Source organism: Tiliqua scincoides, chromosome 4 (assembly GCF_035046505.1).
Source record: "Tiliqua scincoides isolate rTilSci1 chromosome 4, rTilSci1.hap2, whole genome shotgun sequence".
NCBI lineage: Eukaryota > Metazoa > Chordata > Lepidosauria > Squamata > Scincidae > Tiliqua > Tiliqua scincoides.
The window spans coordinates 42,200,247-42,222,878 of NC_089824.1; the positions used below are offsets into that span (position 1 = coordinate 42,200,247).

General features: G+C 43.7%; 2 protein-coding genes across 8 annotated transcripts in view; one reads left to right on the forward strand and one right to left on the reverse strand.

The window, feature by feature from the left end:
• ASPH (aspartate beta-hydroxylase) overlaps positions 1 to 3,843 on the forward strand; it is a 147,526-nt gene extending 143,683 nt beyond the window's left edge. For all 7 annotated transcript variants that reach the window (XM_066626211.1, XM_066626214.1, XM_066626217.1 and 4 more), the window contains one exon: positions 1,911 to 3,843. In XM_066626211.1, the coding sequence (XP_066482308.1) occupies positions 1,911 to 2,061 (151 nt within the window). In that variant the 3' untranslated portion in view covers positions 2,062 to 3,843. The remainder of the gene's footprint in view (positions 1 to 1,910) is intronic.
• Positions 3,844 to 6,905: 3,062 nt separating this feature from the next.
• Positions 6,906 to 22,632, reverse strand: part of CLVS1 (clavesin 1) — a 73,091-nt gene continuing 57,364 nt past the window's right edge. Inside the window, 2 exon segments of the mRNA XM_066625943.1 lie at positions 6,906 to 6,993; positions 18,484 to 18,719. Coding sequence (XP_066482040.1) covers positions 6,906 to 6,993; positions 18,484 to 18,719 — 324 coding nt within the window.

Sequence of the window (22,632 nt, forward strand, 5' to 3'; positions counted from 1 at the left end):
ATGCCCTGAAATAGTAACATTTCAATTTTTTGATGCCAGATCATGTAGGGTGAATTATTGTAACAAATAGAAACTCTATGCTCAGTCAGATATGAGTATGTTTGAGAGTATGTGCTGATGTTCTTCTTCCATTAACAAAATATCTCCCAATATTCTAGAAACACAGGGATGCATTCTTTGCTTAATTCTGTACCTCAGAATTCTAGGAATTCTCAAGACCCAATTTTCCCCATACAACATTTATCAGCAGATCTTAATTAACTCCTTTTATGTTTTTGATAGTGAATTTGTTTAATGAAAGTAAGCATTATCTGTTCATTTGAATATACCAAACTTCTGTTTAAGCGTTTCCATTACTACTTTATATATCAGGGGTATCCAGACTTTTTGGCAGGAGGACCACATCATCTCTCTGACACTGTGATGGGGGCCAGGAAAAAAGTTAATTTACATTTCAAATTTGAATAAATTTACATAAATGAATACATTAGAGATGGAACTTATATGAATGAACGCAGGTCTTGCAATAGCTCAAGGGCTATAAAAGGCCTTGCACAAAGCAAGGCCAACCTTTCCTTTGCTGCCACTGCTACATCACAGATGTGAAGCAGCAAGCAGTGGAGGGAGCCTTGTCCCACAGCCTCATGCAAGACATCACACAGTTGGCCGTCACTCTGAGAGCAGTTGCATCAGGCCATTGCGGGCTCCAGCAAATCTCTGGAGGGCCAGAGGCTCATTGGAGACTGGGGGCTTCCTGCGGGCCAGTTTGGGAGTCCTCAAGGGCCGCAAGTGGCCCCAGGGCCAGGGTTTGGGCACCCCTGTTATATATATTCCCCATATTTGTCAAACTAGTTAGCCAGGTTCCTGCTGTTTCACCCAGAATTGATTTGTACATACATTTGTGGGATCATATTTACTTTCAAAAAATATACATTTACCCCAGCCTTCCTATACTTTTACTATACACCTCCTGTGGTCTGAATTGGTAGAAGGCTGTTTCTTCTGTAACTGAGATGAGGATATTGATACTGAGTCCTATGGAAACCAAAATGAGATGAGGATCTTGGTCTTACTCTCACTGTGATATTGGGATTTCACATCTTCAAAACTTTGTTACATTTATATACTTCTCCAAGGAGCTCAGAGAAGTATACATGGCTCAATCAGCACTTGGTCCTTATAACAACCCTCTGAGATAGATTAGGCTATCTCAGTGACTAGACTAAGGTCAGTCAGTGAATTTCATGGTTGAGCTGCAAACAGCTTGGGGTAGGGTGTGTGTGTGTGTGTGTGTGTGTGTGTGTGTGGTGGAGGGGAATAAGTATAGAAAATACAGCATTTGGACATATATTTATTTTAGGAATAAGAAGTTTTCCCAATCTTTGATTTGGATGTTTATTAATTGGGAAAAGTTGTCTTCTGCTTTCACTTGTAAAATGTTAATGGGTACAATCTGCTGCTTGGTGTGGGACAATAGAGATGACTGTTTTATCATATATCCGTGCTTGATGTGTGGTAAAAATTCCCCTTCCTACCTGGTGGGATAATACAGATAACCCAGCAACTCCAGGGTGGCAGAATTCACTTCAGGGTAGTTTGGTTTATTGATATGGGTTGTCCAAAGTCCCCTGATATTTTTACCATGGTTGGCCAGGGTTCTAAACCAAAAGGCAGAACCCTTCCATATTCTCTGCTAACCTCTGCAGCCAAGTGCTGAACACAAGGATGGGGGTTTGGCCTGGGAGTGCGTCAGCATGGAGGAATGACCAACTGTCATACTCCCATTTGCCCCCTCACAGTTGGCCCTGTCTGAAGGGGACTTTTAACTGGATGAAAATATGGTCAGAAACTTCTCTCTTGGAACTCTTACATGCAAGAAATTAAGGCAGTACTCCTTGTTTGTCTTGCAGGATCTGGGAAGAAGGGAAAGTTCTAATTTTTGATGATTCCTTTGAGCATGAAGTGTGGCAGGATGCTAACCGTTATCGCTTGATATTCATTGTGGATGTCTGGCATCCAGAGTTAACACAACAACAGCGACGCACCCTTCCAGCCATTTAAGGTTGACACATTCAGGTTACTTTCGACATCCCCTTTTGAGGGCTGTACTTTTGTGACAGAAAATGCTGTCCTTGTAAAAAAGCAAAACTGAACTGTATGAAGAAATCTGTATGTGGTCTTCAAAGATTCCTATTCTGTGTATACCATTACAGCACTGATTTAATAGCTCTGTATCCATGCTGCAAGAACTGATATTCTACACTTCTGTCAGCCAAAGAATGTCCTGTGCCACATTTCAGAGTAACATGCCTGTGTTTTGCTATGCTTGTGTTACGTGTGCAAGTGCTAGGCATACTCTTGATATGCTAGTCACTTATTTTTCAAGGCTTATGTGCAAGGACACCATCTTCCAGACACTGTTAATGTGCAATTTTGGTTCATTTTAAAATAAATTGCTGCACCAGCAATGCTTAGTGAATTGCATCCCAGATCAATGTCTTCATATCCACTCTGGTAAGGATTCTCATAAGCACTTACATGCTGGCAGCTTGGAAATTTGTCACACCACATGTGGTAATTCATTTAGATCTAAATCAATGAATGTATAGCGTGACCTGCAGAGAATGTGAGCGGGTGGTTTTTTATTGTTGGGTTTTTTTTATAGATAACTATTTTTCTATCACATATGGATGGACATGTTGTTGCTCTTTATGAACGACTTGTGTTTTGTAATGTTCTTTTAATTTCTTTTTGTAAGTCTGCAAATGACATGTATATTAAACCATGATCAAGCCTGTTATATATGAACAAAGCATTTTTGCTGAGTATGGTTTTCTGCTTCCAAGTGAAGAGACATACATGTACACATTTGACCTTGTTTAATTCCTGTTTTATAACCCAGTGTTGATTGTGTTTATTTCTAAGACAGAAAGGTCCTTAAAGCCTTGCTGGTGCATAGAGGTGCAGTGAGCCTTCCGCTTTTGCATGTACCTTCCGCTTTCACATTTCCAGGACGCCAATAAAAAGATTCACTTACATGGAAATTGCACAAATTCTGCTCAAGATTATGCTATGACTTCACTTGTTGCCTCTCTGGTGCTATATCTATTTTGCTTCATTTGCCACTAGCCTAGGTGCTGGGACCATGGCCTGCAGCTAGAAATACGGTCTTCAAGGCAAAAATGTATACTTTAAGCTAGACGCAATAGAGCAAATTCATTGTTACCATGAGATTCACTTCCTGGAGACATGTTTTTCCATTTTCTGCTTGATTTAGTGAAATAGGATGAGTATTCTAGAACAGTATTGGGAATCCATTCAGCTTTGGATATTTTTTTTCTAAATTATGACTAGCAATGCAACTTCAACTTGTGAATGATTCACGCCCAGAATGTCTATGATAGTCATGTTTCTGGGCACTGAAATATGCCAAAATGTACATCAGGTGGATTTTGCAGAACTGTCTTACTTTGAAATGTTTTGGAGATGAAGTATGGAGAAATTATTAAGCTGGTGAGAAGAAAACTGTTTGCTTATCTTAATATTTTTCTAATATTATAAACTATAGTCAGGATGTGCTAAAGATTAAATTGAGCTTTTCTAATTTCTTTGATTAGAAGTATTCCTGTATAGAATGTTTATTAATAGTTGCCTTAAACTTTTCAAAGTGCAAATTTAAGACCAAAAATGAAAGTGTGAACAGGTGAGAGTATTGCATTTGAGAATTCACAGGCTCCATTTTCCTGTCAGCTGGTGATTTAGCCTGATTTTGCATTGCTTTCTCTCAGTTCAGCCTCCCAAACAGGCACCCCATGTAGCAGGATTATGTGACTGGAAAACAAAATAAAGCAATCTGCTCTAAACGTGTGCCTACAAGTATATTCTTGCCCATTATGTGCTGTGATATTTTGTATTGTGCATCAATTTCAAGTGTCTTCACTTTATTAATAGCAACCAAAATTGCTTCTAGATTTTGCACTGGTACCAAAGAATCAAAGTGCTGTTTTCTATTAACTGAAACTACTAAAATGCAAGAAACCAGACCTGCAATATATTCAGTACCTGCAAAACCACAAACAAATATGCAATGTATACATGACCAAACCTTGACTGTTCCTTGTTACTACCATCTCCATATGCTTTATACCAGTGGCTCCCAAACTGTGGGTTGGGACCCACCAGTGGGTCACAACCTGATTTTTAGTGGGTCGCTAAACTGACAAGCTGATAGCTGACAAGGAAAATATATTGAGTCCTATGGAAACCAAAATGGAGCATCACATGTGTTTTTACTTGTGAGTAGTATGCCTTACTCCACATCAAAGGGCAGATCAAGGGGAGTGCAATGCCACCAGAATTATCCTGATCCAATGAATGCAGGCCCCAAAAATCTCTTGAGAAAGAAGTTGGGTGTCCCCCACTGACAAGAAAAATGTATTGAACCCTATGGAAAGCAAAACTGAGCTACACGTGCACATTTACTTGCAGGTAGGTGAATGCATCTCAGCTCTTATCAAAGGCCAGGCAAAGGGGATGCAGGACCACCAGAATGATCCTGATCCAAGGAATGTGAAGCTCAACAAATGCTCCAGAAGGGTAAAAACAAAGATTTAAGCAGCTGGTAAAATGAATTTTTTTTTTAGTTTCATAAAGCTCATAATTTCATTTTTTTAGTCTCGTGAAGCCAGGTGATAGTGTCATTTTAAAAAGTGGGTCGCAGTGCTGAAGTGTTTGAGAACCATTGTTTGACACAGTTCTGTGCTGAAAGTGATAATGGAAGAAGCACTTTTAAAAGTCACAAATCCTTCTAATTGTACAACTGGAAGGAACGTCATGCATTGCTCTAGTCCAGTCAGCCTATTTTTTTTTCTTCAGTTAAAAGGTGTATTATCACAATTAAAATGGCTACATTGGATACCTGTAAACTTTTTTTCACCATGCTGTTAAGAATATTAGAGGATGAAAATAAATTACACAAATCCTTAGCTAAGACTTTAATACTTGCAGCAGTTCTTAAGATTTACAATGCATGTGGTCATTGTTTTTGAAAGACAGTGGTAGGAATGGAAGCAAAGTACAGTACACTTTTGCCGAAAGAGATGGCATGGTTAAAAGTGATTTTTTTCTGTTACAGGTGTTGAGCACTTTTAGTTCTTGGCCCTGGTGGCAAAACGTTAGCAGGCAAATTTTGGTTTCCATCAGAATAAGCAGCATACCAGCACAAGCCTGTAGTGTAAGCAAAGGCCTCTGTATTTCACAGGGACAAGAAAAGAGGATGATTTGAGTATTGCTGTTTTAACAAGTGCTCCAGCTGTACAAGACAGGCCAATTGCAGTATCTATTTGACCCTGAGGGACAAACTATAGCTAAATTATATTGTGTCGGCAGCAGCGACTCCTCCGTAAAAGCAATATCCTTGGCTTCATAATAAACGGTCCCTGAAACTTACCCCCAAGAGGATACACTCTGGTAGTAAAACATCACGGTTTGAGTCATAATGGATCAGACCCAAGCAAATGATATCATTGCTTCCAAGCTGTCACCTAAGAGTTACGTTGCTGACCTCATGGTAGTAAGTTAATCTTTCTAATGTACATGGATTCTATTTTGTGTTTGGCAAAAGACTGTGAACTGGCTCTTCCATAGAGTTGCAAAAAGTGACTTAAATGCTTATAACTATTTAAGGAAATAAAACCACGGCCAAAAACAGTTTCATAAGAGTAGATTTTTTATTATCTATTTTCATTTGAATGTTGGGATGGGATTCGATTTTGTAAAGACAGGAACAGCAAACTGATCTTTGGCATTTCAGTTCTACATTTTTCTGTTCTTCAACAGTTCGTTCTAATGGAGGCATATTGAATAATTCATCCCAAGTTTTCCTTTTCCATTATAAGCACAGCCTATATCTGCAGTCAGTCAGGCCCCGTGGCTACACCTTTAACTGATTGTGGAAAAGATGATAGTGAAACAGCTCCAGTGAGCTTTCATTTGCTGGAGTGACCTAAATGAATGAAAGGACCTGGAGTGAAACATTAATCACCAGTATTTCCATTGAGCGTTCACCTCATTTTCCTCTATCACCACTGCTACATCTACTCCACATAAATGTGGAGCAGTAGCTTTTGGGGGGAGGGAAGAAAATCCCCCACCTTGTTAAAATGAAATACAGTAGTAGTTTTTGAAATTGACAATATCTGTTTCCCATGTTACCCACTCCACTCGTTATCTTGAGCTGATAGGATTATAGGAACTTTCTAGAGTTAGGAATTAGATTTGAAATAAGTGATCCCTGCAAATATTGGGATGATGGGATCACATACTGCAGAAATGAACAATTTTCTGCTGGTGCTTGCCTAGCAATTCTTTGTTTATAAATAAAAAAACATCGGGAAGAAAAAAAATCTTTGCAAGGACTGAAGGACTTTTGGAGGTGTTCTCTCTGAATGACAAACTAAGCCTATTACTGCAATGTTTAAACTCAAACTTTTTTTTTTTACTTCATCTACATTTTATTTTAGTAAAATTGGAGAATATCCCTATTAATTTAAACAGTCAGGGAAAACCTCAACTGATGCATCTCTGAGTGTATGAACATAGAAAGTTGTTTCTCATGGTTCAGTCGTAAATATCATACATCATAAAAGGGAAAGCAAAAGAACCCTGCTTTAAAGTCAAACACTTCCCATTATCTTTGAGTTCTGGGCCACAAGGAATCTTCCCCTTTGGCTTTGGCCACACAGACGGATGGCTGGTGATGATCATTACTTGCTCTGCAAAGATGGTGAGCCTGATTTCAAGCTGAACGTGTGTAAATATGTATTAAACCTGTCTTTTACTTCATAGGTTTCTTGGACCTTGTAAGTCTGATGATGCATTTATGTGTTCACAATGAATGTTCAGACTCAGTCTAGAGCCAAGAGTGGCTGGGTATTCTCATTCTCATTCTGATCCTCGTGTTTCAACATCCCAGGTTCCACCACAGACTGAGACCTGAAACAACAACACAGTTGTTAACATTTCATTGTTTTATTTTTCTAATAGACTCAAATTTGCAAGGCTGATATGGTTTTCTTTATGTACTGTTATCCCAAGAAAATTGTTTCCACAAGTACTACATGGATGGTCTGGTTTGACAAAAAGATGGAAGCTCTATAGCAGGGGTGTCCAAACTTTTTGGCAGGAGGCCACATCATCTCTCTGACACTGTGTTGGGGGCCAGGAAAAAAGTTAATTTACATTTCAAATTTGAATAAATTTACATAAATGAATACATTAGAGATGGAACTTATATGAATGAATGCAGGTCTTGCAATAGCCCAAGGGTTATAAAAGGCCTTGCACAAAGCAAGGCCAACCTTTCCTTTGCTGCCGCTGCTGCATCACAGAAGTGAAACAGCAAGCAGTGGAGGAAGCCTCATCCCACAGCTCAGGCAAAAGATCAAGCAGTTGGCTGTCATGCTGAGAGCAGTTGCATCAGGCCAGTGCGGGCTCCAGCAAGTCTCTGGAGGGCCAGAGGCTCATTGGAGACTGGGGGCTTCCTGCGGGCTGGACTGGAGTCCTCAAGGGCCGCAAGAGACCCCAGAGCTGGGGTTTGGGCACCCCTGCTGTATATCATCTGTTCCCAGACTGTGAGGCATGGCTCTGTGGGGTGGTGCAGAAAATGCGCAGGGGCGACGCAGGGGCCACTTGGGAGCAAGATCACAATATGGCACTGAACACCACAGAGCAGAGGCTCATGTCAGAAGGCAGAGCTCTGTGTGCAAGGTTTTCTTTGCAAAAAAACCCCACCCATCCACCTACCCTGACCCTCTTACCACCATTTTCAGGGTCACTTTGTGGTCTCTCAACCCAGAAGTAAGTGGTGGTGACATCCTCACATCCCACGTCATTGCCAATTACTTCTGGGTGCTGAGCTCTGCAGCTGCAGCATGGAGGGCTAAGTTTGGGCTCACTGTACATTATACAAATGTTGTAGAGATCATGAAAATATCCACCAGTTCAGGAACTATAAAGTCACAGTGCAAGCTTAGGTAAGTTTATTGACAAGAAAATCCCACTAATCTCAATAGGCTTTACAGCTGCAGTCTCAGACAACCAAAAAAAGTATTGACTTCTGTGAACGTCAGTGCATATAGGAATCAAAGGGAACCAGATTGACTGGTGCAAAATGTGGTCCAAAATGCCAGAGTTGAACTTCATTTCAAACTTTCCAATTACATTTGCCTTGAACTGGATAGCACTACAGTCACTGTTCCCTATCAGCTCAACAACGCTTACACCTCACACTTAGGTCATGGGCACTACAAAGAATGAAGTCTAGGGTCACCTACCCTCTGTAGGTCTATGGCAGCAATCCTAACCAACTTTCCAGCAGTGCCATAAGGGCAATGCAATGCTGAGGTAAGGGAACAAGCATTGCCTTACCTTGAGGGAGTCTCCATGACTGCCTTCCGACTGCAGGATGCAGCGCACCAGTTGTGGACCTACCATAAGGTCTGATGGGGCAAAAGCCCCAGGTGCAAGGCACCAGGACCCCGCAGAAGCCTCTCTGAGGCTCCTGTTGGGGGCAGAAACTGTGCTTCCGGTTTTTTGGAAGCCCAGTTTAAAGCATCGGGGAACCTCACAGAGGTTTCTCCAATGCATTCCTGGGTTGCTTGAGACTCCATGAGCCTCAGGTGAGTAGGGGGGGCAGCAGTAGCCTGCGGGGGGCACCATTGTGGACCTTTGCCCTGGAAGTGGGGCTGGGGAGGCCCGCTGCTGCGATACACATCCCACTGGCACAGCTATGCTAGTCCTGGAAATTGGGTTAGGATTGCACCCTAAACTTCATACAGAGCTACATCACCTCCAATAAGACCCTCCCTGTCCTTTCTATAGAGTTTGTATCCTGGAGTAACTGTATCCCAGTGGTTCTCTCTGTTCAACCAGGCTTCCATTATGCCCACTACATCTATGCTCTCCTTTGCAACCAAGCACTGCAGCTCCCTTGGCTTGAAAGCAATCTGGAACCACCTTCTACAAACAATATTTTGTTACAACAACCAGAGGTCATCTCAGAGATACTATTTAAGCTAATTCCATACATCAGGGGTGCTCAATAGGTGGATTGCGATCTACCGGTAGATTGCGAGGCAAAATGAGTAGATCGCGGAGCCCTGTCTCTCCAAACTGTTAATATGTCAGTTTCGTCTAGCGACTAGATGAAACTGACATATTTAGCTGACACTAAACTGACACTGAAACTGACACTTTAGCTGCTCTTCAGGCATGCAGCAACAAAACTGAGGAGACTCTAGTCAGTTTCATCAGTTTCGTGGCGCTGCATGCCGGAAGAGCAGGAGCTAAAGTGGGCGGCGGCAGGAGGGGGAGCTGGGCTGCACTGGACTGAGGTGCTTCCTGGGGCTCCGTAGCGGAAGGGGGAGGGGCGGGAGTTCGAGATGGAGACGCTCTGCTGGCGGTTGCCGCGGGAGGCTCCGAGTGACCCTCCCCTTCCCTTCCAGTCAGGTCCGGCCCAACCCAGCCCAGCCATGCCTGGCCCAGCCGCCCCTGTAGGAGCCCAGAGGTAAGTGCTGCGGCCGCTGCTGCTCTCGGTTGGGGCTGACAGGTGAGACGACCCCCCTGGCCCCCCGACACTGCAGGAGGAGGGCCGGTGGGAGCAGTGTCTCCCCCGCCTGCCGCCTGCACCCACAGCCCCTCTCCATGGAAACAGGGAAGCCCCCCGCCCCTTCCGAGGAGGACCTGTGACGCCTCCCTCTCCCTGCTGGTCTCGGGGCGCAGCCACAAAGAGTTTGGGGGGGCGGGGAGTGGGGAGCTCCTCCCCCCGTAGTGCAGCAAGGCTGGGCATGTGCCTCTTGGGGGGACCTGTGGCTGCCCCCAGTATGTGGGGTGGGGAGACAGGAGAGGCCTCCCGTGTGCTTCCTGAAGCATCTGGTGGGCCACTGTGGGGCACAGGAAGCTGGACTTGGTGGGCCTCCTCTGACCTGGTCCAGCAGGGGCTCCATACATCAAAGGGGGTGTCTGTCAGACGCTTCCTTACCCCCTGGTAGATCTCCGGGCCTTGCTGGGTTTCAAAGTAGCTCTCGAGCCAAAAAAGTGTGAGCACCCCTGCCATACATGATGTGTACACCAGGCCTTAGAGTTTGTTTCAAATAAACTCTTACACATTGATCCATTACTTTGGGGGAGAACAGACTCCAGCTATCTGTGCTGAGCTTTCTCTGTGGTGCATTTAATTGCACTTGGACACATTCCGGTATAAGAGTCTTCCTTACCATCTTGTGTAAGTAATTCAAGAACCTATGAATAGAACTGGCTATTGTATTTTTATAGTCCTGCTGAAATATTGGGTTCTCTTGAGACACCATAAACGAAAAGCTGTATTGACTTGCTTGAAGAGGAAGGAGAGAGGCTTTAAACACACTAATTGATGCCCAGCAAGAAATGTGCATTTTATTTTTTTGCTCAAAGTCTCTCTTATTACAGAAGATCCAAATGGCTTTTTCACTTCCCCTGACTTCCAAAAACAGATTTGATTTGAGATCCCAACCTACACATTATGCCGAGGTGGTAAACTGCGGTGGCAGAATTCTGGGCTGTTCCACTTCAGACTGCAAGTGTGGGAATCATATTTATTCACCTTCTCCCATGCAATCCATGCAATTTATTCATATATAATGGATAGGGTCTTTTATGCAGGATGGACAATTGTGTAGGCCACATAATGTGTCGGTTGGATCCAGGAAGTAGCAGCAATGACAACATCCTATTCCACCCATCCACAAATTTGTACCATTTGAAGCAGCCACCAGAAAGTAAAATAACATTGCCTGTTTGTTAAACGTGAGTATTGTACTGCTCTAAACCTTCCCTTTTAGATTCCAGGTAATGCGTGTCTTAATAACTGAACACAGTGTTCCAAAGCCACTGAGAGAGCTACCACACACATTTGAGTGAAGTAGTGATTCATTCACTGTGAATGCCATCTAAACATTAGCTAGATTTTGAAAGTATAAATTATGCTCCCCATACGAATCACCAGCAGTCATTTCAACAATACTGCTGTTTTAAAAATAGCACAGTTAACCAGAACACTGATGGGAACAATGTTCTGTCTTCTTGAAGCCATTAATCTAAGAGCTAAGTGTTAGGGAGTGTGTTCTCTAGCTCAGTGTTTCTCAAACTGTGGGTCAGGACCCACCAGGTGGGTCATGAGCCAATTTCAGGTGGGTCCCCATTCATTTCAAAATTTTATTTTTAATATATCAGACTTGAATATATTGTCATTGTATGTGACTGCATTTGGGGAAATGTTACAGACCTGTACTTGTAACAAGCTACTATGTATCTTAACAATGATAGTAAATGGGACTGACTCCTGGGTAAGTCCAGGTAGGATTGCAGCATAGGATTGTTAAAAATGTTCCTGTTTGATGATGTCACTTCCAGTCGTGACATCACTTCCAGTGGGTCCTGACAGATTCTCATTCTACAAAGTGGGTTTCAGTGCTAAATATGTGAGAACCACTACTTTAGCTGGTAACAAACACATTCCTCCCCCCTTCCAATCACTTTGGTTAAAGGAAATGGAAGCACCTCTTCTTTCTAGATGATTCTCCATCTCAAAATATCCCTGTACCATATGCTGTGAATGATATGTTTAAAGAAGCTGGTTTTTTTGTGTCACTTTTAAGACTATTATAGTACAATCCTATGCATGTTTACTCAGAAGTAAATTTCACTGTGTTCAGTCGGGCTTACTCCCAGGAAAATGTGTATAAGACTGCAGCCTTAATGCTATTTTAAAAATCAGTGCTATTTTTAATGCTCTTAAAAAGTTTGAAACTGAGAAAGGTTCATTCCAATCCCAGCTCATCGAGAAACATAGCTAGGGAAAGGGAATGGCTCAAAGATTATATTGCCCCTGATGAACTTGTCCATTATAGACCAAGGGCCCAATCCTATCCAACATTCCACCACAATGCAGCCCCGAGATAAGGAAACAAATGTTCCCATACATTTCCCCAGTCATTTCTGTGACTGTTTCCCTACCACAGGATGCAGTGCACGTCCCATTGGCACAGCTGCACCAGCACTGGAAAAGTGGATAGGATTGGGCTATAAAGCTGTGGTTCTAAATTATTTTAGCACCAGGACCCACTTTTAAAAATGATACTCTATTGGGACTCACTTAAGAACATAAGAACAGCCCCACTGGATCAGGCCATAGGCCCTTCTAGTCCCGCTTCCTGTATCTCACAGCGGCCCACCAAATGCCCCAGGGAGCACTTAGCTTTATGAGACTTATAAAAAAAGTGATTTAGAAAAAAATAATATATTTATGTACAAGTAATATTTTATATATTTACTTGCAAAAAAACATGATCCACTTCTCCTAGTGAGGCAGCCCTAATGAACTGCAGATCCTAACCCACAGATTGAGAACTGCAGGACTAAAGGAAATAACTAAGGAGGCCAATACAATACTTATTTCTCTAAATAATAAATGTGCTTCCATGGAAAGCTTCTCCACGCTCCTGTAAAGTACAGTCACTTCAGAGTTGCCATTTGGTAGCCTTACAAGTATTTGAATTACAGGCAATGGCAAAACACTAAAAACTATAATGGACTCCTTATAACCACAGCATTCATCCTTGTAATTCTCAGGCTGGAACACAGAAAGGAATTCTGCAGACTAAGGAACTGGGGCAGAGGACAGAACCACCTGTTACTCGCATGTGTAATCAAAACCCAATGGCTGCTTTTTCTAACTGAATGTGCTGGTAATATGGATGACTTGTATGGAAGAAGCAAGAGGAGACCCACCCATCACTCTTCCCCTGCAGCTCCAGCCATCTGCCTCCAGGGGTTTCAGTCAGACCTATATTTAGGAAAAACATGGGTTGAGTAACAGCCCAATACTATCCACACTTACCTGGGAGTAAGCCCCTTTGACTCTACTGGGACTTACCTCTGAGTAGACATGCATAGGATTTGGGCTGTAAGTCAGCATTCCTACCCACATGATTAATGAAAATCATTTACGTTTTTCCTGTGTTCAAGGCAATGCACAACTATTTGAATAGGATGTTTCTAGTCAGTCAGAAGCTATGCGCCAGGACAGTGCTAAGTTCAGCAATCGCTGGCCTCAACAATCACTTGCCTTGGATTTCCTACCAGTAAGAGCACTAGATTTTCTCTCCCTGGCGGTAGGTTCTTCCTGCCTCTTACCTGAGTTTCCTGAGGCCTGGTGATATCATTATTCTGCCAACTTTTGAAACATGGAAGAAAAATCTGGTGCCAGGGTGGGCCGAGCAGCAGCCCAAGTTAACCTCTGGTTCTGCCTATCTGAAAAAAGGGAAATGTTTGGCAAATTGGCCACCACAAGCTTAACTCCCATATGCCACCTCCTGGCCCACGGTGGGTTAGTATGTGTCTGTGGCAAGAGCAACTCCATCCCCACTGGGCCGTTTTACACATAACATTTTTCCAGAATGGGGCTGATTTCCACATAGGAAAGAAGGACATGTCTGTAGATGCCCTGATTTCATTGCAGCCTTGATCTGTAAGCTGCTACTTAAACCTGTGGCAGTTGGGAAAAGTTTCAGTTCAACCCCAAGCTGCCCCTGCTCAATCTGAAGACGAGGCTCCACTGAATAAGAATGCAGGATGTGAAAGCTGCGTGCTCCCGATCCTGTCTTTTATTCCTCCCCTAATATTCTTCCTTTGTGTTATTAACAACCTTATTTGCTAAAGCCCATGCTAAAAACCATGACCACCCTGCTGAGCTTTCCCCCTTGAGTGGAGCTTGCTGCCTTTCAAGCCGAGGCAGTGTGACCAATCAATCAGGCCACGCTGCAAAGATCTCTTCATTCTGGTTCCACCTCCCATCTGCTCATTTCCCTCTAATTCTCTGCCGATTACTGCATCTCCTCCAGGCAATTATCTTTCAACAATTCATTCCTTCTGTATAAAATATCAGTGAAGGAAAATGTTTCCTTCATGCACCAAACAAGCACCAATTGATTTTCTTATTGATAATGCATGAGGGATTTCACATTTCCAGCAGCATTTGGAATTTCTTTGCTTTACAATCTTCCGTTGTGTCACCTCAGATGCATAATCCCCTCAGGTGTGTCAGAGTGTTCGGGCCTCTCAGAACAGTTGAATGGGGAAGTGCTCAAAAACCTGTGGCAGGAATAGCGCAGAGACTGCTGGAAAGGCTATATGGCCAGGGATGGCCCAAGACCTGGTGCCTGAGGCAGTGTCCCAAATGCTGCCTCTCCTCTGGTAATGTGCCAATCTCTTCTCCCACTCCCTGGATTGGAAAAGGAAGAGGGGGTTGGAGCAGAAGAGGTGGGCTAGCGTAGAAAACACTTAGAGAAGTTGGGAGGGAGGAGCAGTGGAGGGAGGAGGAGATTTTGGGAAGGAGGAGATATTGGGAGGAAGATCAGAAGGAAGAGCAGTAGAGGCATAAAAGTAGATGGAGGTGGGTACCCTCTGTTTATCAGCTGCCTGAGGTAATTGCCTTAGGCTACAATCCCATCCACATTTTCCTAGGATTAAGCCCCACTGACTATACTGGAACTTATATCTGAGTAGACATGCATAGAATTGGGCTCGTAGTCTGCCTCATGGATGGGCCAGCCCTGCATATGATTCCATTTACTATACAGTCTGCATAGCCTTCCTCTGGTTTGTTTTCAAGCTCAATTCAAAGTCTTGTATTTGCCTTTACATTACAACCCTATACCTATATATTCACAAGAAAGTCCTATTGATGTCAGTGGGATTTACCCCACATAAGTATATACAGGACTGCAGCCTTAATCGTGCCTGCCCACTGAGGACTTTAATGAAGGACCTTCTTTCTGTCCCACCACTGTCACATGTGTAGTTGGTGGGTATACAAGAAAGGGCTTCCTTGGCCATGCCACTCAAACTATAAACCTTCCTGGAGGCTCAAGTGGTCCCTTTTTTATTGGCTTTTTACATTCATACTGTGCCATTTTGCCATGCCTTTGGTATGAATGAGTTGTATCTCCTTTGCCGTTATGCTGCTTAGTTGACAGTTTTGTTTGTTCTACTTTTATCATGGATCAAATATTTTTAGTGTGTTTTTTCAGTCTTTTTTATGCTTCTATTTTACTCAGGCTGAGGAAAAAATAAATTCCTGCTGGGTTGCGATGGAAGGCTGTAGGACCCTGGTTTTCTGTCAGAAAACTATAAGACTGTGGTCATGAAGGAAAATGAAGATGATTTGGGACTGAAAATGGAGCACAGAATTGGAAAGTAATGTTTGACAATTGAAATGATTCACAGTACTGAAAAATATTACTGAGCTCAAAAAACTTGATTCTTAATTAGGAGCTGCTTAGAGAGTTTCTAATTTCTCCACGTCTGTCATCAGGTATGCACAATGAAATGTGCAGCATATAGACTATTATGGTATTTTGATGTTCCTATCCCCCTCCCCCAATGAGGCAGAACTGCATTTGGTTTAGTTCTGTCATGACTTTCACCTTGCTGTTTTCATCTTTCTAATACACAGAGGGCACAATCCTCACCAAGTCTACATAGGTCCTATTTTGTTCAATGGGACTTACTCTCAGGAAAGTGTGGTTAGGATTGCAGCCATAGTTTCTCTTGCCTTCTCAGTGAATGCAGCGTACACAGAGGAAATAAGTCATAGTAACTCACAGACATTTCTTGAGGTAGAAAGGATATCCTCAAGACCTAAGTCAAAATGCAGAGTGCATTCTTCCACTGCTGTAGAAATTCACACTGTGCTCAGAATGCAAGAGTTCAGTGACCGAGTCCTCACAAGCCTAAAAAAATACTGAAGTGCTTGCTTGCTATCTGCCTCTGTGGTTTGGGATTCGCTTTGTTTCATTCTTCACCAACAACACAGAACAGTACAAGAATGTTTATTTTTAAAAAAAACAAACTGCAGTGGTGTCTGTTTTCTAGTATGAAGTACCTGGTCTCAATTTATCATGAGCAATGGAAGAGGTAAAACAGCAACCTTACAATATAAATGACACAAAATACATAGAATTTATGTGAGAACTGTAGTCAAGGTCTGTCAAACCTGTGGAAACTGTCCACTTAAAATGAAAACAGCAGATTCTCTAGAACAGGAGTGTCATGAGCAGGTGTCATAAAAAGCCCACAGGCTGGAGATCACCCATGGAAGTTCTTTATCTGTTCCATGTGATAATTGGGCTCTTCGAGCACCACCCTTTCAAGGGTAAGCATTGTAAGTGCTGCTTCTGTTGAGGATTTGGGAGAGAGAGACAGAAGGAGGCCTCAGAAGTTGAGAAATGCTATAAGAGTTGGGGCAGGCCAAGAGGAGTGAGAGAGGGAGGCACTGCTGAGGTGCTGAGAGAGCCCAATTATCATGCAGACTGCCCTTTCAGACTCACTTCTGCCAAGGCGTCACTTTGTAGAGTGCACCTCTCAGCTGCTGATCTGTGACCTTGGCAGAAGCAGTGCTGCTGAAAGGGTGGCATGAGTGATGGCTGTGCCCTAGCTTGAAAATATGATCAAGAGCTGCACATTTTCTCTTCTGTCACTTGCAGCTAATGCAGTGGTTCTCAAACTTCTAGCACCAGAATGACAACCGGTTCGGGACCCACCAGAAGTGATGTCATGGCCGGAAAGGACGTCATCAAGAAAATTAAAATAAGTTATAAGTAATTAAAGTAAATTAAAAGTAAAGTAAAACAAATAAGTAAGGGGAAGCCAGCTCTGTTCCACCAATTGAATTTTGTCTGTAGCCTACCTTCAATAACACCCCTTCCACACCAAAAAATCAGTAAGAATTTCAGCCCTACCCAGTTCAATTTAAGTTCTTATATTTAAAACATATCACTATCAGGACCCAATAGTCAAACAGTCTATTGGTTATGTCTAAAATACATTTCAACCACAGGAAAGAAAATGAAAAAATGTAATAATATATGTATATCGATTATTTACTCATTTAATCCATAATTCATTAGACCCATTTTCCCTTTCACACACAGGAAGTCCATGAATGGTTTCCAATTGTTAATAAAAGTTTTTTCAAAGTCTTTCAGCCTGCGCTTTCCAGTGGACTGAGGGCCCAATCCTATCTAACTTTCCAGCACTGGTATAGCTGCAATGCAGCCCCAAGGTAAGGGAACAAATGTATCCATACCTTGAGGAGGCCTCCGCCTTCCAACCATAGGATGCAGCACATGCCCCATTGGCACAGCTGCACTGGCACTGGAAAGCTGGATAGAACTGGGCCCTAAGGCAAGTTGTGAGTAAACGCAAGATATGGTTCAGTTTCACTTTCCATAGGGCTCCATGCATTTGCCTGCTCAGCTATCAGCTGATCAGCTAAAGCTGACTCAGCAACAATCAGGTCACAATTCACCAAGTGGGTTGCGACCCACAGTTTGAGAAACCCGGAGTTAATGCATTCCTATGTGAGAAAAAAGTGCTTATTTCTGGCCATCATCTGCTCAATGATGCATTAAGTCACTTCCTGCTTAATGATGTCACTTCTGGCACTCAGCAGGATCAAAGAATGCTATTTGGCCCACTGTATGAAATGAGTTTGACACCCCTGCTGTAGAAATTCTGGTCTGTACGATTCTGAATTCACTACAGGTGCAGGGAGGCAAAAGGTCAGCTGGCTTCTCAGCCCCAGTCTAACCTAATCTGACCTAACTGTCTCTTCTCCAAATGGGCCCTTACAGTATGATCACAGGCCTCAAGTTTCAAGTCTCAGTAAGACAGAACCTTAACCCATTTCTGCTCAGCCCACAGTCCACATTTTTACCCCTGTTGCATATATTGAGCAGAAATGGCTTTTAACTGTGGTTAAGGTCAGCTGATGAAGAATGCTGGGGGAGTAGAATGCCTCTGTATACAGAAACGTTGTGAGATCACATTCTCCTGTATCCCATTCCCAATTCCTTAACCATCATTCAAAGACCACCATTCACCATAACTGAACTAGCCCCCACAAAGGTACTTTTTATAGCTTAGTTTTAGTAGGCATGACAATATGCCACTCAAAGATCTTTCATTTTGCTTTGGACATCTTGTAGCGCATATTTTACTTCCTCCATTACAGAGAGAGAAAAAAATTCTGCCTGTTTAACAAGTGTAACCAGGATGCACCAGAATCAACCATGGTTAATGACACACAAGACAGCCATAATTCTGTGTGATGCCTTCTGTCTCTTGGCAGAGCATTCCACTGTGATGCTTTTCCATTTAATACATTACTGAAACCTCTTTGCTCAAACTTGCTTTCCTCCCAATCATTAGTAATCAAGCAAGTAATTGCATTTAGTAGAGATGCAGTTCTTTCATTGCCACATAGTAATTTCCCTTCAAGGTGAAGTACCCCCTTCCTTTCCACTTCAGCAAAATTTGCTCTTGCTGCACTGCCTTGGAGAAAACAATAAAGGCTGCTCTGAGAGAATCTAATGTCTTGCTGCTTACCTTTTCATGAGTTTGGGTGAGCATTCCCTCTCCAGGTTGGATGACGTGTGCTTCACATGCATGGCATTGTAGGAAGTATGCGTATATTCATTTTCATCGTTGTAGTCTGGACCAAGTAAAGTCCGAGCCCAAGTGCCCATGTCATACGGAGGAAGTGTCCCTCCAAACTCTGAGGGCAGGCAGTCTGGGTGTATAAGCTGGTGAAGACTATTCAGATTGTTACCATGGAGAAAGATCTTTTTTTAGAAAAAACATAAACAGAAAACAAAGGATACAATGAGTTCATTTATAATCAATTTTTCGTGGCCATACCAAAATATTAAAAATTATTTCAAAAGAGACACATGGTTCTATGGGAAACATAGAAGACCCTCTGCTTCTTATTTACTTAATGTTGTGGGCCAAATCACAAGACCCTGACATAGCCCTCCCAGACTTCCCAAGTGACTCCTTGTGCCCTGTGTGGGTCACGCAGGGTGGAGAGGGCTGGATGGCAGCTCCAATGCCATCTGAACACATGATATAGCCGTTTCCAGTCTTTGAGTGAGACTGTTGTGCAGGCTGGGGGAAAACCAGAGGGAGAACTTTATCCATCTGGTTCATTCCTAGGCTGTATTTGGAAATTTGGCTGCTAGCACTAGTTAATGTTGTTTTGGATGGTCATCGCTTCTTCCCATTGCATGTCTGTTTCTAAGAACGGTGTTAGTTGCTGGTTGGTGGGGTTGAAAATGGTGGGGCTGAACACCAAATGGACACAGGGATGCCTGGAGTCTATGCCTTTCTGATAGCAGTATGATATTAGTGATGTATAGTGTGTATATTAATTGGCTTACATCTGTATCTATTGATGTGGCCACACGTTCATTATGTTGTCACAGCTACTTGGAAGACATTTATCTGGGATCTAATGGAGCAATGAGATGACCAGATGAAGCAACAGGGATCACAGAAAAGGGAGGTGGGGTCATATACCTATCCATGCATTGCTTAAGCCAATAGCCCCCTTGTGGGGGCCTAAGAATGGCGGGACCAAGAGATACGCATCAGTAGCCCACTTTTCCACTCTCTGTCCTGGATCCCACCCTCAGCAGGTTGGTAATAATGCCAACAGGGCAGCTGGTTGCTTGATGGGGATCCGTGCCCACCACGTCAGGTGTGAGCCACCTTTTCTTGTAAGCTATAACGAGCCATAAAGTTCTGGCCTGTTTCTACCCAGATCATGTGTTACTTGTGTCTTCTCTCCCTGCCCTGCTACAGACCTCTCTGTGGGCACAATTCATGTCTGATGTCAGAAAGTACAAATTTCACTAGTTAAAACCTTGGATAAGGAAAAAATGTCTCCTACTATCATTTGAAAGACTATTGTTCAGGTGTTGCAGCTGTGGTCTACCTGTAGGGCACTTTCCTTGCATGAGTTCTCCATAGAGGAGATCCTCTATGAGGATTCTCATAGAGGACATCTGCAAGAGGGATCTGAAGGCCTTAGGAGTGGACCTCAACAAGTGGGAAACCCTGGCCTCTGAGCGGCCCACTTGGAGGCAGGCTGTGCAGCATGGCCTTTCCCAGTTTGAAGAGACACTTGGCCAACAGTCTGAGGCTAAGAGGCAGGCCCATAGCCAGGGAGACAGACCAGGGACAGACTGCACTTGCTCCCAGTGTGGAAGGGATTGTCACTCCCGAATTGGCCTTTTCAGCCACACTAGACGCTGTTCCAGAACCACCATTCAGAGCGCGATACCATAGTCTTTCGAGACTGAAGGTTGCCAACACTGTTTAGGTGAAAGTCTTTGCACTTTTATTCTTCCCACTTTGGCTACTTGTTTGTATATCCTCCCACCAGCCTTGGCCTCTGAGACCAAGAGTGAGGTGCCTCCCCAACCCAATATTCTCCTCTCTTGTTTTCTACTGATGCCCAGAGCCCCCAAGCTCTGTGATGTATCTCCTCCTTGTTTTTTCCCCCCATTAAGAACATAAGAACATAAGAACAGCCCCACTGGATCAGGCCATAGGCCCATCTAGTCCAGCTTCCTGTATCTCACAGAGGCCCACCAAATGCCCCAGGAGCACACCAGATAACAAGAGACCTCATCCTGGTGCCCTCCCCTACATCTGGCATTCTGACTTAACCCATTCCTAAAATCAGGAGGTTGCGCATACACATCATGGCTTGTACCCCATAATGGATTTTTCCTCCAGAAACTCATCCAATCCCCTTTTAAAGGCGTCTAGGCTAGACGCCAGCACCACATCCTGTGGCAAGAAGTTCCACAGACCGACCACGCGCTGAGTAAAGAAATATTTTCTTTTGTCTGTTCTAACCCGCCCAACACTCAATTTTAGTGGATGTCCCCTGGTTCTGGTATTATGTGAGAGTGTAAAGAGCATCTCCCTATCCACTCTGTCCATCCCCTGCATAATTTTGTATGTCTCAATCATGTCCCCCCTCAAGTGTCTCTTTTCTAGGCTGAAGAGGCCCAAACGCCGTAGCCTTTCCTCATAAGGAAGGTGCCCCAGCCCCGTAATCATCTTAGTCGCTCTCTTTTGCACCTTTTCCATTTCCACTATGTCTTTTTTGAGATGCAGCGACCAGAACTGGACACAATACTCCAGGTGTGGCCTTACCATCGATTTGTACAACGGCATTATAATACTAACCGTTTTGTTCTCAATACCCTTCCTAATGATCCCAAGCATAGAATTGGCCTTCTTCACTGTCGCCGCACATTGGGTCGACACTTTAATCGACCTGTCCACCACCACCCCAAGATCTCTCTCCTGATCTGTCACAGACAGCTCAGAACCCATCAGCCTATATCTAAAGTTTTGATTTTTTGCCCCAATGTGCATGACTTTACACTTACTGACATTGAAGCGCATCTGCCATTTTGCTGCCCATTCTGCCAGTCTGGAGAGATCCTTCTGGAGCTCCTCACAATCACTTCTGGTCTTTACCACTCGGAAAAGTTTGGTGTCGTCCGCAAACTTAGCCACTTCACTGCTCAACCCTGTCTCCAGGTCATTTATGAAGAGGTTGAAAAGCACCGGTCCCAGGACAGATCCTTGGGGCACACCGCTTTTCACCTCTCTCCATTGTGAAAATTGCCCATTGACACCCACTCTCTGCTTCCTGGCCTCCAACCAGTTCTCAATCCATGAGAGGACCTGTCCTCTAATTCCCTGACTGTGGAGTTTTTTCAGTAGCCTTTGGTGAGGGACCGTGTCAAACGCCTTCTGAAAGTCCAGATATATAATGTCCACGGGTTCTCCCGCATCCACATGCCTGTTGACCTTTTCAAAGAATTCTATAAGGTTTGTGAGGCAAGACTTACCCTTACAGAAGCCATGCTGACTCTCCCTCAGCAAGGCCTGTTCGTCTATTTTTTTTGAGATCCTATCTTTGATGAGGCATTCCACCATCTTACCCGGTATGGATGTTAGGCTGACCGGCCTATAGTTTCCCGGGTCCCCCCTCTTTCCCTTTTTAAAAATAGGCGTGACATTTGCTATCCTCCAATCTACTGGCACCGTGGCCGTTTTGAGGGACAAGTTGCATACCTTAGTCAAGAGATCTGCAACTTCATTCTTCAATTCCTTAATAACCCTTGGGTGGATGCCATCAGGGCCCGGTGACTTATTGATCTTTAATTTATCAATGAGGTCTGAAACATCTTCTCTTTTAACCTCTATCTGACTTATTGCCTCACTGGTGGCAGCGCACAGGTGGGCATACAGCCCCCTCCTCTTTTTTCTGCTGCTACTATCATGGCACTAGCATACTTTCTCCTCCACCCCTACTTCCAGCCTTCCACTTGCTCTGCCTTTTGAAAAGGCAGTGGGTGAAACTGGGAACCGGAAGTAATGAGTGGATGTGGGAGATGTGATCAACTAGAGCAGGCATATGTCCATGCTGCGCTTTCAGTTCCAGCTCCTGCCCCCTGCCAGTTCAGGGAGAAGCAGGCACCTGGCAGTGGTGATGGTTTTTGATAGTGACAAATTTTGCTGCTGCTGGTAAGTGTTGGGGCAGATGGTAGAGACACTGGCTGCATCTGCCAGTATGCCACCATGGTGTCTAGAGCTCACTGGCAGGTTGGCTCTGTCTCCCACAGTTCTGGAGGAATTTATAGCACCCTACCAAAATAATTGCTCAGA